This window comes from Gavia stellata, chromosome 4 (assembly GCF_030936135.1).
Source record: "Gavia stellata isolate bGavSte3 chromosome 4, bGavSte3.hap2, whole genome shotgun sequence".
In the NCBI taxonomy this organism is placed as follows: Eukaryota; Metazoa; Chordata; class Aves; order Gaviiformes; family Gaviidae; genus Gavia; species Gavia stellata.
Genome location: NC_082597.1, coordinates 67,461,871 through 67,479,418, shown reverse-complemented (window position 1 = coordinate 67,479,418; position 17,548 = coordinate 67,461,871). Strand labels below are relative to the sequence as shown.

Genomic DNA, 17,548 nt, shown 5'->3' with positions numbered 1-17,548 from the left:
ATGCATGACAAAATATTGAGTCATATATTTTCAGAAGGACAATTCTGCTTCATAATTCCTCACAACATTATAATAAATATTATTTTGAACATAACTCCTTCCTTAGGAGTACTAAGTCTGATCTTAAGTCTTTCATATGATATGCTCCTTGGGCAAGAATTGTCTATATCTCATACAGACTCTAGCACGATGTCAGCACTTAACAACTGATAAATAAGTAATGAAGGCTTAGTAATGTAATATTCACAATAGAATTCTTACTAACTCTGCAAGGAAATGTGACAAATCAGCATTTAAGACCCAGAAATGGAAGAAACGTGCAGATTGTCCAGTCCATTTATCTTGAAAGCTAAACTGCTCCCTCTACTAGGCAGCCTAATCTCTTAAGAGACAAACTTGAAGTATTTCAAATGACAACTGCTCATGGGAGTCTATTTTTCCACTCAGGAGTTAAACATTGCAAGGAGTTTAGAACAGATATTAGACCGTTTCCCTTTTCTTTTCATTTAATGCTTACAGCCTTACCACAACCATTCCTCTCTTTAGTTTTTAGTATTTACATATTCACACAGAATTAATACACTGATGGATAAACTATTCTGTTGTCAAACTGGATGGAGAAAAGTAATTTTGTTTTGCAGATAATCCTGGTATTTTGAAATCTAGTTTAAATCTGACTTGAAGTGACAACAAAAGCCTGGCACCCTGCATCAAAGACATTGGAAATTTAAACTGTATGAAGCCTGCAGATGCCATGTCAGGGATATTTCATCTGGCAGCATGCTGAGGAGCCACATATTCTGGAAATACACATTATCCAAACACTTGTCACTCAAAAAACCAGCATTCCCAGGTGTTTTTCAAGGTTTACAGGCCAAAGGGAATCAAAACCCAAGAATCACGAGCAGAAGAGTGTAAAGTATTCTCCTGGCTTCTCAGGAACTTGTTTGGAATATGTAACCCAAAAGCCTGGACACCCAAGAGCTTTAGCTGAGCCAAAAGCCTGGGAACTACCGCTCGTAGTCATCTAGTATATGGCAGGCTGAATGAGAAACAGGAAGAGCTGTGCCAAAACCATCTAAGCTTGGGAGCCAGCACTCTCAGGGCTTTCAGGCACCCAATTGCTATAGCCATTCCACCTGACCAGGGAGATGCTGGAAGCCTGGAAGCCCACGTTCTCAGGGTTCCACCATTGAGTTGTCAGAAAACCACAGAAAACTCTGACAAGAATTGCCTCTCTTCTTTGCAACTTTATCAAAACCGAATTGTCTCCATACCACCAAGTTAATCACAAATCATTAGCACTCCCCAACAAAAATAATTTCCTTGCAAACTGTGAATTTTTGCTATATTTTCATAAAGTATGTTTTTCATGTATAAAATAACTTCTATTGCTTTTCTCCAGACACCTCCTAATCTGCTTGTATCTTCCTGAAATAAAACAGTATCACTGGATTACTGTGCCTAAGTTGTTTGCAGCAAAAGCACTTTAACTAAAGACTGGCCTGAAAATACACCCTTCTATGATGTGAGGTGTCTGCATCATTAGTTTTTTCTCTCAGCTATATCTAGAATATTTATACACATTGATAACATCGTTTTAGCAGCGCTTGCCTTTTCTGAGAATTTTCCTGCAGGGTTTTTTTGAATTGCTGAAAATTTCTGTTATTATACCTCAGTTGCATATGGCACTGAGTTCTAAAGAACTCCTCGATCACTACAAGGAAAATCTGCCTCACTCTGTTCAGTTTTGTTTCATGAACTTCAATAAGATCACACTGTTGAATAGCCAAAATTGTCTAATTCAGAAACAAATGAACTGTACTTACCTGTTGTATGCCCACAGCGTAGGTTTTTAAAAAAAACTCTGAGAATTCAAAGTATTCTTTAGTTACATTTCCAGGACTTCCATACCTTTGAAAATAAGAGGACACAGATATTTACATTGTGAGAAGTCTACTATGTCAGGAAAACATATTACTTTACAAAACACAAAGGACTCTGAGTAGCCTTCTATGTGCAAGGAATCCTTTTCCACAGATTCCTTCTAAGCCTTTATTTCCTAAATAATGCCCCACTTCCCTTTTCTTTTCTTAGATTCTCATAAGGTACTATACTATAGTCAAGTAAATACAGCTGCCTTTTTGTTGCAAGCTCTATAACTTCACTGTTTTTGGATTTCTTTTCAAATCTTCCCCTGCCTTTATATTTGAGAATATAAGTACTTGTAGCTGGATGTAGTTAAGAAAAAAAAAGTACTTTTCCTGGCTAGTTTCCTGCCAGCTTAGAGAGTCAAATCACTTCACTAAGAGCTCAGACCAGTGGCTGAGCCAGTGCAAGGCAGAGGACAGGAGCAGGAATAGCTCTTTGGTGACCATAAGCTGTTCAATCAACTAAACTGTCTTGCCTAACTGCACCACAAGTAATGTTACAGATTTGTAACCCCAACTTAGTTTTTAATCAGTCTGTTAGTTAGTTACCGTTCAAAAAGACGAGCTACAATATGCAATGCCCACTTCTTGCATTTCCACCACACCAGCTCCGGTCTATCATCTTCATCAATTTGCAAAGTCTCCTATAAATAAACACATTTATTTTAAATTAGTTATGTGCATTGTTGAGAGAAATGATGTTTTAAACATTCCTTGCTGAGTAAACTAATACAAATGCACAGCACTGACTTAAACTCCGGTTGTGTTAACTGTTAACTTTGGAACTGTAAATAGTTCTATAACATCCAGAACTTTCAAATATCTTAATTAGTCAATTTAACTGTGTATGTGCAACACCTGTACAACGTCTGTACTTTACTTTTCAAAATTATGCACGCTTAAAAAACTGAAACTCTCACATATACTTGAATGCCACACAGTAGCGTGCACTTTGGCTTAAAAATTAAGCGCGACACTAACTCCTCCTAACTTACACACCCCAACCATATACTAATGCAAAAGCTATTAAAACAATGTTAAAGTTATGAAATAAATTTCTAAAAACTTAGGAAATGCCAGTTAATGTTGTACACACACAAACAAGAATTTTTATTTTGCTCTTCAAGAAATATGGAAGACATGAAAGAAAAAGAGGAACGGAGACAAATGATGGGTTTGTTGTGAGCTTTTGCTTCTTATTTGATATAAACTGGCTAAAATGTTTGGAGACTTCCAAAATATCCCAGATTAGAGTTTACAAAGCATCACTACCTCAGACAACGGAACTCTGACAGCTTCTATGATCTTCCTACGTTTCTGTCAAAAACACCACTTATTCCAAGGATAAGAATCCTAAATAGAAGACATCTTAAAAAAAAAAACTTAGAAAATCTTCACACTAACTGTTCCTCAAATGCCAACATACAAGTAATAGAGGTCTTCACAAAACTAAAACTCACCGGAGGTACATTTCTATCAATGATAGTACGGAAGATCTCCATCCACTGAGTCATAGTCTGGTTATTCACCAACTGGAGTGGCAATGCATACTGAAATAAGAAAAAAACCACACCGTAATGAAACACTAATTCTCTCTGAAAAAAGATAGATGTTTCTACAGTAGCTACGTTCCCAGGAAGATGAGGTTTTAAGCAAAATTAAAACTAATTAGGTTAGATATCAATACTATTCTAATTGCATCCTTCTTGGTACAATTTAAAGAGGAATTTCTGAGCAGACACTATCTGAGGAAAGTTCCTTGGTATAAGAACTTGCTAATTCTTTTTGGTTCTTCCTCTTCTTCACAATAGCCCAGTTGACTTTTAGGGATCACAGCAGTAACTATATCACAGGGCTTTACAATAGCATTTTAGTAAGTGAAATGCACTCCTAATTACTACCCAGTTACTATCTAGTAAATCCCACTTCTCTACAAAATTCCAAGCAAAGTGACAATATTCAGGCAAGTTACTGGAAGGTAAAAAAGGATCTAGGGATCTTTTTAATCCTGCCCCCATCTAATAACAAACTATTTTAGCTTTTTAGCCTCCAGTAAGAATTTTCAGGCTGCCCCTTATGCAGGATCTTGTTTTATTTCTCATTCTCTAAAAGTACTTCCTCACCAAACTCATCCTTGTAAAAGCCAAACTCATCTCTGATAAATGTATGTGCCTCAATAAATAATTTCTGCCAAATCTTCAGAAGATAATGAGAAATGCCACCTATTGAAGTCACTATTTGACAATTATACTACAATATGCACTACTGCCACTTCCAGAGGCTAAGCAGCACAGACTAGATACTCATATAGTTTGTATCAGGTTGTGTGTGACTTTATCAAAATAGGAACATTTCTCCAGTAAATTTACAGACAGGATGTGGAGAAGTACCTAGGTTCATTAAAAAGTCAATCTGGGGGATCATGTGACCAGAAAAATCTATAAAGATCCTATTTTTATAAAAGCTATTTATTGTACATGACTTTTCCTACCCAAATTGGTATTCTTACTCAATCACACCCATGAGTGTACTGAAGGGGGTCGTTGTGCCCAGCAAAGTAAAAGTTTTGATTTTCCTCTACACAGATGCCAACCTGAACAAGAGCATAGAAGATTTTTAAGATTTGTTTCTGAAGCAATACAGAGTAATGGGAGTTATCAGGCAGAAGCTGGATCATCTGCTGCTGAATCCGAGGCAAAAATATTTGCATTGCTGCTATGAGAGGATCTCGCTCCTCTGCCTTTTTGTATCTGCAAAGGAAACAAAAATGTTGGTCCAGGATCTACACACTGGAGATTCTAATGCCTATTCCCCACCAGCAATTTAATTTTTGTACCCTAAAAAAAAAAATTAACATTCAGCACTCACTCATTCAGTCTCCCCTCCTCTAGCCCCCATCTCAACAATTTGTGCAAATTCTCTAACCTATAAACAGAGAAATAAAAAACAACAAATGTTACCTTATATAAATGCAGCTATTGGGAGGAAAAACTAATGTTTGTCACTGCTGAATTGTCAGCTCACAGGAGCAGGGACTTGAAGTTCTCTGACATTCGTACCAATGCCAAACCCAAGTTGGGTGCTGAACAAATAGGAGTGAACAGCCATTGAAAGGGAAAGACAATTCCTTTGTTTTGACAGGATTCTCTCTTTCTCCATTCACATTTCTTTTGTGCAGTTTATACATATGTTTCTAACAATGGATCTTTTTTTTTTAAAATGAGTGAGAGCTCACCACACTTTTCCTAATTTACGCTTTGTGGATTTAGACTATCAAGAGGATGGTACAAATAACAATATGCAAAGCCTCAAGAAAAAAATGTCAGTAAAATCATACAGATTATTGATGGCATCTCTGCTTTCAATTCACGGATTATACAAAATGATGAATAATTTTCATTTATTTGCAGGAAAGGAAGCATATGACAGTCATTAATTCCCATTTTCTATCTGAATTCCTTGTAGAGCTCCCAGTGCTCTTAAGAATGTCATTCTCAGCAATCAGCTGAGACTAAAAGTACTGATTGCTCATCTATTGATGGACATCAACTTACTCATAAGTCTTCACCAGCTGATACAGGCACAAGAGGCTCCCAAGCCAACTCCCACTGTTCTGAGATTGTAAATAGTAGCCTATCTTGTCTACCACGGCTGTCCAATGGCCAGGAAAGTCATGTTTAATGATAGCACGGAGGCACATTGTCAGCTGGGCTCTATGGTAGGAAGGAAAAAGAAATACACTATAAGTAAATAAGATCATGGCATAGTGTTTATTATTAAAGGATAGGTCCCAAATCTTGGTTTATTGCCCACAATATACATATTACATCATAAGTATCATACATATTTTGACAGCACTGAAAGAGTTCTGGGAAGTGACAGAGGAAAAGCAATAAAAAAAAACCCCAGGGGATTTAACTTTAAGGAAAAAACTAGTTTCAGAACATTTTAGCTACTTTTCTCCCTTCTTCCTCCCTCTCCACACCCATCAGGCAATACTTGAAAACAATTAATTGCTCATGAAACCAGCTAGCTTTGTATTTTGAAAATGAATGTTTATACTTCTACATGCTTATGAGGTTGGAAGCGACCACAAAAACACAAACTTTTACATTTTTATTAAAAAATATTGGCCTGTGTTATGATCCAAGCCTCATGTTTTGATCCAATTCCTCATGAAATTACAATTTTCCTGGGATCTTCTAGAACAGCACTTCTCAACCTCCGAAGCACATGCAGAGCCAATTAGGTAAAAACATCTTACCATTCCTCTCCATCCACACACTTTTAGATGCCACTCACAATGGTGAGGCAAAATAGGTTTGTTAATTGACTAAAGTGATGTGTGATTAAAAAAGCTGAGAGGCACTGAACTAGAAGCTGTAAATAAATTCTCTTGGCTCCACTAAGGGATAATTAAAAAAAAAAAGTCTGCAGAAAATATTGGTTCTTCTATATTTAGTTTTCCTTGGGTAGCCTCTTGCAGTACATTACATAAGGAGCCACTATTACAAAGCAGTTCAATAAGGGGCCCTCCACCTACTGATCCTTTTAGCTTTGTACAAACTTACCTTTCCCCTCAAGCCTTTGGAGTTTGTGCTTGTTGCTGATTTGGTTCCTCCTCCCCCCTTATGCTCACAAGCAAACAGTGAAAAATATCAGTATTACAGCATCAGACTAGTTCCAGTAAAGTTTCTTTAACTTTTTTAACCTCTCACAAATCTACAAGTTTAGTCAGTGTTTAGAAACCCTCTACTGCATTCCAGCTGATTGTCCTGAGGTTTTCAACAATCCTTTTAGATGTAGATTGTCATTGTAATGTCAGGACATTTTGAATATCAGGTTATGAAATGATGCCTGAACTAGTTTGCAAAAAATTCCTCAAACTTCCATTATTTTCTGTTCTTTTGTATAAACTTAGCCTTAGTATTTATGATGTGATGGCATAGGAAACTACATGCCTTTACTACATTATCACAGAAATGACGCAAGCTTCCTTACCTTGTAGCATAACTTTGGCAAGGAGCAACTGTCTCTTTCAGTGGGGATACTAATCATCTGCGTCAGAGTGTGTTAGAAAAGCTGAACCGGCAACGATGTTTTAGCTCATTTTCTTGTTTCGGTGCAGGACCATTTATAGCCTAAGCATTCCTGACAGGTGTTTGTCTAATCTATTCATAAAGACGTCTAATGACAGCAATGCTATAGCAGTCTAATGCATTCTGGTGTTTCATTATTTTTTAGAAGTGTTTTCTCTAATCCCAGTTTCAATCTCTAGTCAATCACTCCTCTTCCAGATATGACTACTGACAAAAAAAGACATCTTTGGGCACCTAGCTGGTGGAGAGAAGGAGGAGAGTAGAGAAAGATTTTCTTCTGTTTTTCAAAGATGAACATCTATACACTACAGCCTAATCCCATCCTATCAGCCTCACTGTAATTAGCAGTGAACAACCATAGATTGTAGTATGTCTGTGAATCTTAACTATTCTTCCAGTAAAAAGAGAACAGCATTTCTTCATTCTTTTAACATCTTAAAACCAAGAATGCTAGTGCACATTTAAATACTGGGATTACACATAAAAACTGCAAAAGTAATTGAGAAAAGGGCTCTTAGAAAAAAGAAAACAGATCTTGGGCAGTATTTCTCTGAATGGTTAATTCTGTATTGCAGATAGGCCTCTATACTATCTGCCCTGAATCAGCCAAATAGACAGGCTGTCACTACAGCAAGTATTGAAAGACACTTCAAACAACACCGTAAGAGAATAAATCATATCACAGGGCTCTTAGCCAGGTTACAGTTCTGAAAAACAATTGATTATTATTACATTTTAAAAACAAGTGCTTGCTTCATCTCCCAATAAATTTAGATTCTCACATTAACAACATCCAGACTGGTAGGTCTGAAAACTTGAGCTATAGAAATATCTCTACACAATGTAAGGTACCTCACTAAGTCAGGAGAACGAATTATTCCTTCTACAATGTTATCACGAATCTGCTGACGATCATTTTCATGAATGTTGAATGGAAATACTGCTTCTCCAGGAGGTGGTTCACGGTCTGGCCAGTACTGTGTCACCATGTTCTTCAGGTAAATGGCAGCTAAGTATAAACATTCGGGAAATAATAATTTAATTCTAACACATCTCCACATTACTCTCTGCTCAACATGTAGTACAGTTGAAAGTAGAACAAAGAGTTGAAAAGATGACTGAAAACCACTGCATAAATTCGTAACAATTATAGGTACTAAGGACAGCTGAGTCAGAAAACCATTTTTTTTATGATTCCACACAAGATCAGGCTCAAGTGCCTGGTTCTAAACAGAACAGGATAGTATTTCAGTCAGCTTCTATCGGCGTACATTCTTTATTACAGCAGTCTTCCATACGGACATAAACAAGCAAACAAAAATCTACTTATCTGCATTCTTACTCATCCCTAAAACAACGCAAGTTCAGTAAGAGAAGTTTTGGAAGGCTCGTGTAAACAAATCATTGCGCACGCAGATGGGACACTCTGCTTGGGGAAATGCCCAGTATTAAACTGGCATGTGGCCTACCTTCTATTCAGACAGAAATGTTTGTTGTGAATTCCCTAAGCTTTATCCCACTATTAGGATTTCGCATAATCCCTTAGAATTGTTCCCTTCTGTCTCACATGAAAAACTATGAAAAATAAAGTTAATCTTCAACTGAAAATAAAGCAGTATTTATGCCTCAGTACTAAAATGCCTGTAGGCATTCTTTAGGAAACATAGGAAATATGGTGTAAGACATTAAAGGAATGTTCTTAATAAACTCTTATCCCTGTACTATTTTGGTTGATTACTAGCTAGGGTTTTAAAGTATAAATAAGATATACTTGGGTACAATCATTCTTCTTGGTGATGGCAAATTACGAAGTATGAAAACATGTAGTTTGTAAAATATTTTATAGGAGCAAGTGGAAAAACAGTTCTTTGTCTACGATGTGCCAGAATATTCAGACAAGCAACAGGTCCAGAAAGACCAGCCCAAGACTTTAATCTACTTTGTCCATAGATCTTGTTGTTATACAAATTCTTGGCTTTTAAAAAATTCCCAGGAAAATCTGCTGACTTACAAACATAATTTAAACGTGCTGTTCTATTTTGTACCGCTGCTCTGTAAATAATAAGAAAATTAAACAAGTATTAAAACAATTATGTTCTACATACTTGGGTTTTTTCCTGCATGATACTGAAATGAGAGATTGATTTATAAAAATTACCTTATGGAGTCTAGATTAAGCATCAAACTTTACTACAGAATGGTTTAACAATGCCATTCAAAGTTGGATTATCTTTGAAAAAATAAACGCCAGCATGACAAACAGCATATGTCAGCACAACGCACTCAGGGGATTAATAGGATCTGTACAAAAAAACCAACAGTGCTTCTATGGGAAATGCTGTTCCATAGGATAAAAAAAGAACTGTGAACAAAACAGTATTAATCAATTTCTTGAAAAAGCTGAGTATTTTCTGTATCTGTCAAAAATATTGTGTAGGAGTAGTTAAAATAGATTATGAAAATTTAGAATCTTATCTTACACAAATGTATACCCTAAAGTTAACTGTGTCACCATACCTGAACTCACACACACAGCTGGGCAATCTTTCTAGACATGCTCAGACTATAAATTTGTAACTTACCAGTGATGTGACTTTCCTTTATATCTACTTTTATGAGCAGACACCACCGATACTGACTAAGCATATGTGACTACCCTTGGCCTAGGGAACTATGGGGTTTTTTAATTTTTCAGAAACTTTCACTTTTCCAGGAAAAGGGATTCAAATAGAGAAACATGTATTCAAATGAGATCCACCTTTTTTTTTAAATTCCTGCTTGTCTTGGCATCACTACTTCTTCACCACCAGGAGAAAGAATACCTCAGGCTCCCTGGGTACACAGTTTTGAGCAGAAATCATTCTCCTTTCATACCAGTATCACAGCAATCCAGCAGGGATCACTAGAAACACAGGGAAGCCAAAGCAGTACTCTACCCTATACCCATGGTTTTATCTGACCCTCATGTTGGAAAGAAACGGCAAAAATAGATCCTTTTCATTTTCACATTCAGAATAAATGTGAACTTACTCACATTGCAACAGCTCAATGCTCTGTTGAAATAACTAACAGACTGACTTTCTACTGAAAGAAAATGAAACAAGGAATTTATCTCACCTGCTTGACGCACTGGAAATTCAACTTGATCCGATACTATGATTTGCAGTAGACTTGGAGCAAAATTGATGATCTTATAGGACTGAAATACATATAAAACACAGTTAGCAAAACACTATGTTTAAAGAAGACTGTATTACCAAAAGCTGAATACTACATACATACTAAGGACTTTGCACTGTTCTTTGACTCTCCCCATGAAGTTCGAAAGGTTTTAGCACTTGGATTTACCCAGATCTGCAGCAATCCAAGTAATTACTTGTAAAAGCTGAGCATATAATGGCGCATGGGTGGAATAAGTAATGTGACAAGGCTCTCTATTAGAGATTAGTGATAATGAATATTTAAATAATTCTGAGAATGCATAATGAGAAGCACTACAGATCTGTCTTTGAATTATTTAACTTAGCCTCTTAAGTCAAATGAATATTGACATACTTCATCAATACATACCATTTATTTGCAAAATAGATTGAGGTATAATAGCAATACTGAATTTTGAGGAGATTAAGAAAACCATTTAAAATTATTTTCAAGTGTAAACAGCATCTGCATTAGCCATATATTATACAGCTATCTTTTAATGAACTAGATGTGTAGTGCATCTTAACAGAAAAATAAAAATGGGGGAAACACAGTGGAATAACCATTTTTAATTAAAATCAAGTATAGACAGATAACGTTTCAAAATCCACAGCCTTCCTGGGAACTTTTCAAACACTACATCATCCATGCAGCTCAATAATTTCAAAGAGAAAGCAATGCTCACTGAACTTCTGAGCAAAGCACGCCAGATTTAAAAGATGTGAAAATCTGATAGCATTATACTGCTGTCATTCAACAGGGGTCCTCCAACATGAAGAATTGTTGACTCAGCATGGTGCAGTTACTGCTAAGCCTTGGCAACATCAGTAGTTACTAGTAGGTCAGATCTTTCATCACTTAGATCCACGTGCTTTATGTTCAAAGAGAGATGTTTCTTGGGGCTAGATGGCAGAAGCTTTCTTTATTTCACTTTTTACAGAATTTCTTTCCAACTAGATTATGCCTGGCAGTTCTGTGGTTGTTTCCAAAGCTGTGCTTTAAGTACAAGTATACTACATCCTCCTGTAAACTTTGCCTCATTCAAAAGCTGTGAAATAAGAGGTACGTTCTGCTCTTCATGTACCCAGTTCCTTGATCTAACATTTCCATAATGAGGTAAAATTACATTGCTTTCATGATGCCTAAGCGTAACAGCTGTATCACAACACTATCATTCAATAATTTTACCAAATCACTTAACTTTCTGGCCCTCATTTTACGCATTATAATGATAGTGTAATTCTAACCTATTCTGTGCTCAGAGACTCATTTGATAGTTTACGGAGTAATCTGAGATCTCAGATAAAAGCAGTAACGGCAAATCAAAAGCATAATCTCCTGCAATTCCCTTCTCCATAAACTTTAATTATCCATAAGAAATGCTCCAAATAAACTAAAAGCTGTAACAGACAGCACAGGAACTCCATTTATCTATGGACATGTTGAAATACCAGCTTTCAACGTCAACTGGTTGAAGCGTACTGGATTCAAAAGATCACCTTTTAATCGAGTATCCTGGAGTCCACAGCTTACCCTTCAGTCACTACCAGACAGAATCTGTACAATGTTGGTCAGTTCTGATGGGGGCTGCAGTAGACTGCAGCATCCTCCAGCACTCAACACCCAGCTCCCAGGGAGATAAGGAAAGCACGAGGAATCCCAGCAGCACAGAAAACCAAAAATGTGCATGAACTCTAATAATCCTTTTTTTCTTCTAAACAGTGCCAATATGCTGTTCTCAGACCCAATCTACACACAGCTTTTACTACTGCAACCTTTTTGGGGGTTGTTTTGTTGTTGTTGTTGTTGTTGTTCTCCTGCAGTAATCCTACCAGTATCACATTTAGGGTGGACACAGTGATAACAGTATAAATTATTTCCCTTTCTCTGTGCAAACAGCTTTTACTGAATCTACACGGAAGTCACCGTTACTCCAGGAAGCTTTATTGGTACCACTTCTGCTGGCGTACAACTGCTATCCCTGAAGTTTTGCCAGAATATATACAAATACGGTTATTTGGCCTGCGTGGCAAATCCTCTCAGCAAGTGCCTGGAGTGACAAAAGACATGTTACGCAGAAGGTATATACAGTGTCTCAAAGGGGGCCCCATCCCTACCAGCACACTGCTATGAGGGTTTCTTTACACTTTACATACCGACATCCCTAAAGAGATCACACAGTATCAAGCTCCCACTAAATCCTTCTACTCCATACTATTGTCATTAGCATAATTCACATTTTTACTTAGCTTTGTTTTCTACTCATTATCAGAAACACGAATGCTGCAGAGATCAACAGACACTGTGTGCCCATTTTAGAAAAAAGACACCCGATTCTGTTGTATTTGTGAAGCTCAAACACCATCCTGCTCTCTTGTTCAGCAGCAAACCAGGTCAGGAAAACTACGTGCTGCTTGCAATTTTTAGAACAGAGGACTTTTTAAAAAGCTGCATGCAGCAACATTTTTCCTATACCAGCACATTCTCGTTGGTTTAGTTGTCATGCTAATTGTGATCTTGGGATGTATCCTTCCCCTGCCTTGCTCAGGAAACCATACGACAGGCGCCTGGACACCAGCAAGTAAAGCTGTACGTATCACATAAGCAGGTGCAAAGCAATTGTCAGGTGTGTACTGTGTAAATGGAAAGAGACAAGCAAGAGACCTCGGAGCTAGAGGAGTTCAGCAAGACAGTTATTTATACCCTTAAAGCTGCACCTGAACTTTTACAAAAGGAGAACAGAAATATCGTCAGTCCCACGGAAGGAATGGAAAGCTATCTGCAGATTTTGAGGAGCCATGCCCAGGAGCCGCAGGGAGGCACCAGATGGCTGAAAAAGACCTTCAGCGCAACTCCTGTAACACAGCACGCTGCTTTGTGCAGTTTGTGAATAATTACATTGCCTTGAATTCACATTGTTGTGATTCAGTAAAACTTTCTATGGAGGTGCTGATTGATGGGGGCATATGTTTATTTTGAAGGAGAAAGTAAAAGTTTTTGAAAAATAAATTTCACTGAGTACTTATAAAGAACAATTATTTTAAAGCTGTGTAAAACACATACTGACTGCTCTTGTACGAATCACAGATCAGAGCATTTATGCTAAAAAAACCCTCTCATTTAATTTCCATGGGGATTAAGAGGATGGGATACAGCAACGTGCAAGGCTAGCAGCTAAACGGGGAGAGGCATACAGTCCTGGTAAGATACAATTGGGTAAATTTACAGCAATGGAGAAGAGATGCATATGTCCCTATGCACCTCGCTCCATCTGTGTCCACTGTCTCAGGATCTGTGCACTGCAGCTGTACAGCCTTCTGCACTCTGTCCTTTCACCTTTGGCCTAACATGTATTCTTCCCTGCCTTAGTATCACAGCTCCAGTCTTCAAAAGATCACAGAACACATAATTTTTTGCCTATTTCTTCTTCCATTTGAGGAAGAGGAACATTCCTCTGTACAGAACAGATGACATCCAAGAAAGCCTCAGATGGGCCACTGAAAAACAGCAAGATGAACACCATCACATGTAAAAGACTAGAATGCAAAGAGAGATAAGCAGGAAAAATATATAAAAATTTCCCCAAATGGATCCCACTGAAGCAAATACTTTTCATATCTAACATTCAGATTTGGCTCCCAGGTTATCGTGCATTATATACTACTAAACTAATTTCAGTAAGCATTATTCTTGTGTCGTGCTTGCTGTCACATTTAAAGCCCACAGCAAGCAACTGCTCCATAATCACATTTGACAGTAACCTTCCCACTGCACCGATGGCAACCACAGTGGCTGAGTGCAGAACATCACTGGAAGGTGCTTCTTCCCCTGCAGAACAACAACGGGACAAACTAGGACAATGAATATGGAAAACTGGAGCCTTCCATCAGGTTCTGCAAGCGAAGCCAAGACCATCCTTCTCCGCCAGCAGTAAACATCTCTTTCTCTGCACCTCCAAATCCAAGTATGGCACACAAAAATTGCTGAAAAATCAAGGCACTACAGCTCTGTTTGCAAAGACAAACACACAGCAGAAATTTGTACCTTGCATACATATGCAATTAACTGTTTACAAAGATTATTTTAAGGTTTACATACATTTGATCTGAATACTCAACTATATGGTTTACTAAGTTTTATTTTCTGTTTGCTGTGCACTGAAAATGTGTTACTTAGAAATACCATCAGTATTCGTCACACTCAGGAATATTTTTGCAGTTGTTAATAGTATTTTCTCTCTTGTTTTTTACACTGTCAGTCACAGACAGTTGTTGAAACAAACTAGAACTTCAAAAGACACTTTCTTCTTTCCCTGTCTACATGCAAAGCTATTGTTTCAAACAAACTCAGCTTTCCACAGAATTTCTAATCATGCAAGTCAACTTCCTCATCAAATTGGTCTTCAATACAAATAACTGACAGTCTTTCCTCTAGGTAACATGAGGTGCTCATCGTCACTCTCAGACTGGCCTCAGGATCCCTGTCTACTATGGCAGCCAGCTCAACAAAGATGTGGAAGATATGGAAAGAAGCCCAACTTGGTTTTGGACTCTTCTGCTTCTGCCAAAAAGCACTCTTCTCACACTTCTTTCTCTTCTTCCAGCACTGCTACTCAGCTCCCATCAAAGCCAAATTCTGCAACTCCTTCTCAATATTTAAACAAACAGCTGTATTTCTGCAATTGTGTTCTTATTTTCCTGTTTGTTACAGGCCAAAGAAATGTATTACAGCAGGTTGAGCCAATGAAGATTAATGCATAAAAATTGTATGGTAATCCTATCTAAACTGGAATCAGAATGACTTTGTATGTTCACATAATCAGACAGTACATTCCACAACACTCCAAGAACTGGCACATGAAAGCAGTATTTAGCCATTAAAAAAAAAAAAATTAAAACCAGCAAAAGTCCATGAAGTTCGTGAGACAGACCTGACAAGAGTAACAGCCTAGAACAGATACAAAAGAAATTGAGTATCCTTCTTGGTATGATAATTTACTGTTCTAATAAGTACAGTGTGATGGATAAATATGATCATAAAGTGCACACCGATTATGATGCGACAGAGCTGAAGAAAAACATGCTGGGGGGAAAAAAAAGAAAGAAAAAGAGAGGGATGGAAAGATGTGTACACTTAGAAAATCAACAGGCTAAAAGGGAAATGACAGCAGTTACATCATAGAGATTACTGACCTGCCAGGAAATTACTGCTCTAGTTTATCAAGAATCACATTTCAGACAAATCCCACACTTACATTTGTGTTCAGGTCACTGAGAGAAGTGAAGTTTATTGATGACTCAGAAGTAGCACGCATCATCCAAGGAGAAAGATCACAAAAATCCTACAAGGAACTGAAAGATCTTTAGAACTGCACCAACAAAACCAGAGTGGGGTAACAGGACAAAGTATATGGTCATGCACTCAAGGATAATAGGAATTTCTCCTAAAAGCTTGAGGTTTCTTAGTGAGGAACAACCATAGGATAAAAGGATCTCGGTATATTAAGTGATAAGAAATATGTAGACGTTGCACACCAAGAAAATAATTGTAGTTTTAGGATGTATCAAATGAGGTATTAGTGGCACTGAGCATGAGACTTTCTGGAATGCTGCAAATACAGATGACCAGATTGCACAAGAAAGATTAATTCAAAGCGAAACAAGTGCAGAGAATAGCCGTGCTCTCCTATTACTAGATTTCATAAAATCAGTTTTATGATAAGGCAAAGGAAATACAGTCTGTTGAGGCCAGGAAAACAGGCTGGTAGGGATCTGCCTTTGACAAATACATCAGAGAGGGTACCAAGAAACCTATTCTAGTTAAGAAGTAAGATTGGCACAAATGGATATAAATGGACCATAAATTAATTTTGGCTGGAAACCAACACTTGTTTCCAGCTGCGAGAGGAAGAAAATTCACAAACAGCCTTCCAGTAGATATAACAAGGGCAAAAAAAAAAAAGGAATCTTGATTCCATTTCTGAATGCAGTTAGATGATAATCCAGAAGGCAGACAGCAACTTCATTGATTTAGCTCTATCTTTACACAGGTGCAGGAACATACAGAAGAGAAAGAAGCATTTTCAAACACGCTGGGACTTCTTACAGGCAGGCAAGCTTTCACTCATTTTAACTCCATTCCCCATGCTCTACACTGAAGCAAATTTTGAAGTCGGGACTATTATGATATTGTTCTAAAGGACTCTCTGTAGTGGCACAAGCAATGAGGTGCCTACAGGGAAGTGCTATATTGGTGTACTAGTAGGATTTATACTCTCCGAGAAGCTCCTGTCACTACCTGGATTCAAACTTGAAAGCAAATGTACACTGCAGACAGGCTAACACAAGAGGAACTTTTACCTCGATACCCATTAGAGTGTTATCAGGAGCAGCATCACTTTAACTACTGCACAGAATAAAGATGACCCCTGTTCTGCTGGTCAAGTGTTATATTACCACTTTAAGTACTTATTGTTGGAGGGTTTTCTGTTTGGTTGGTGGATTGGTTCCTTTGCTAGAACAAGATAAATGCTAGAACAGCATCTAGATTCCAGTAGTTGCAGGAGCACAGTGACATGTCAACACTATCATTAGCTCCATAGGAGTCTGACACGTCACTTTGAAGTCTTGCTTCAAAAGCAGTGAAAGGCTTCAAGATGTCAAAGGCCCACGTTAAGCAGCATTCCTCAGGAGCACTTTTGTTCCACTCATCCAAAGAGTCATGTCAAACCCAGCACTGCATCAGTACATTATGTCAGTCAGATATATCATGTTTCATTTAGTAACAGGAAGCCTACACAATAACAGGCATGTCTTAATTTCAAGACTCACTCTTTATAATAGTTAGAAAAGATAAAATGTGTCAGCTATTTTAAATAAAAATCTGTATCTCAACCTGTTCTCAGTAAATGTACTTCCACTCTTGAATCCAAAACCTGTGTCTTTCATGAGAACTGCATTATCCGTCACTTGAACTTAAAATATTTTACAGGTCTCAATCTTAAAACACTTTCAAAACTTTTCATGAGCATCACAGTACTTATTGGTGATGTTAAAACAACAGCGTTAGGAGCAGGACCGAAGAATCCAGATAGCTGCCTCTTTGTTCTGAGCGTGCCAAACATGCAGCAGTTTATTACTGTAGTTTTCACTCCTGTGCAACAGGCTACTGACAAATATTTATATTTCCCTCTCCATCCTTAATAGTAGGGATAAAACTAGGTACTGATGAATTTTTAAAGTAACTATGCCAAATAAAGAAAAAAAGTTCTGCATTTTTATCTAACTATCCCCAAGAGCATTCTCAATGTCCGGCACT

The 17,548-nt window shown here is 37.6% G+C and overlaps 1 protein-coding gene across 2 annotated transcripts in view; it reads right to left on the bottom strand.

Annotated features, from left to right (window-relative positions):
* The window catches only part of IPO8 (importin 8), a 46,021-nt gene that overhangs the window by 27,210 nt on the left and 1,263 nt on the right, over positions 1 to 17,548 (bottom strand). For both annotated transcript variants that reach the window (XM_059816490.1, XM_059816489.1), the window contains exons 2-8: positions 10,148 to 10,229; positions 7,883 to 8,039; positions 5,486 to 5,644; positions 4,525 to 4,681; positions 3,392 to 3,481; positions 2,481 to 2,575; positions 1,830 to 1,914 (exon numbers count right to left, since the gene is read on the bottom strand). In XM_059816490.1, coding sequence (XP_059672473.1) covers positions 1,830 to 1,914; positions 2,481 to 2,575; positions 3,392 to 3,481; positions 4,525 to 4,681; positions 5,486 to 5,644; positions 7,883 to 8,039; positions 10,148 to 10,229 — 825 coding nt within the window. The remainder of the gene's footprint in view (positions 1 to 1,829; positions 1,915 to 2,480; positions 2,576 to 3,391; positions 3,482 to 4,524; positions 4,682 to 5,485; positions 5,645 to 7,882; positions 8,040 to 10,147; positions 10,230 to 17,548) is intronic.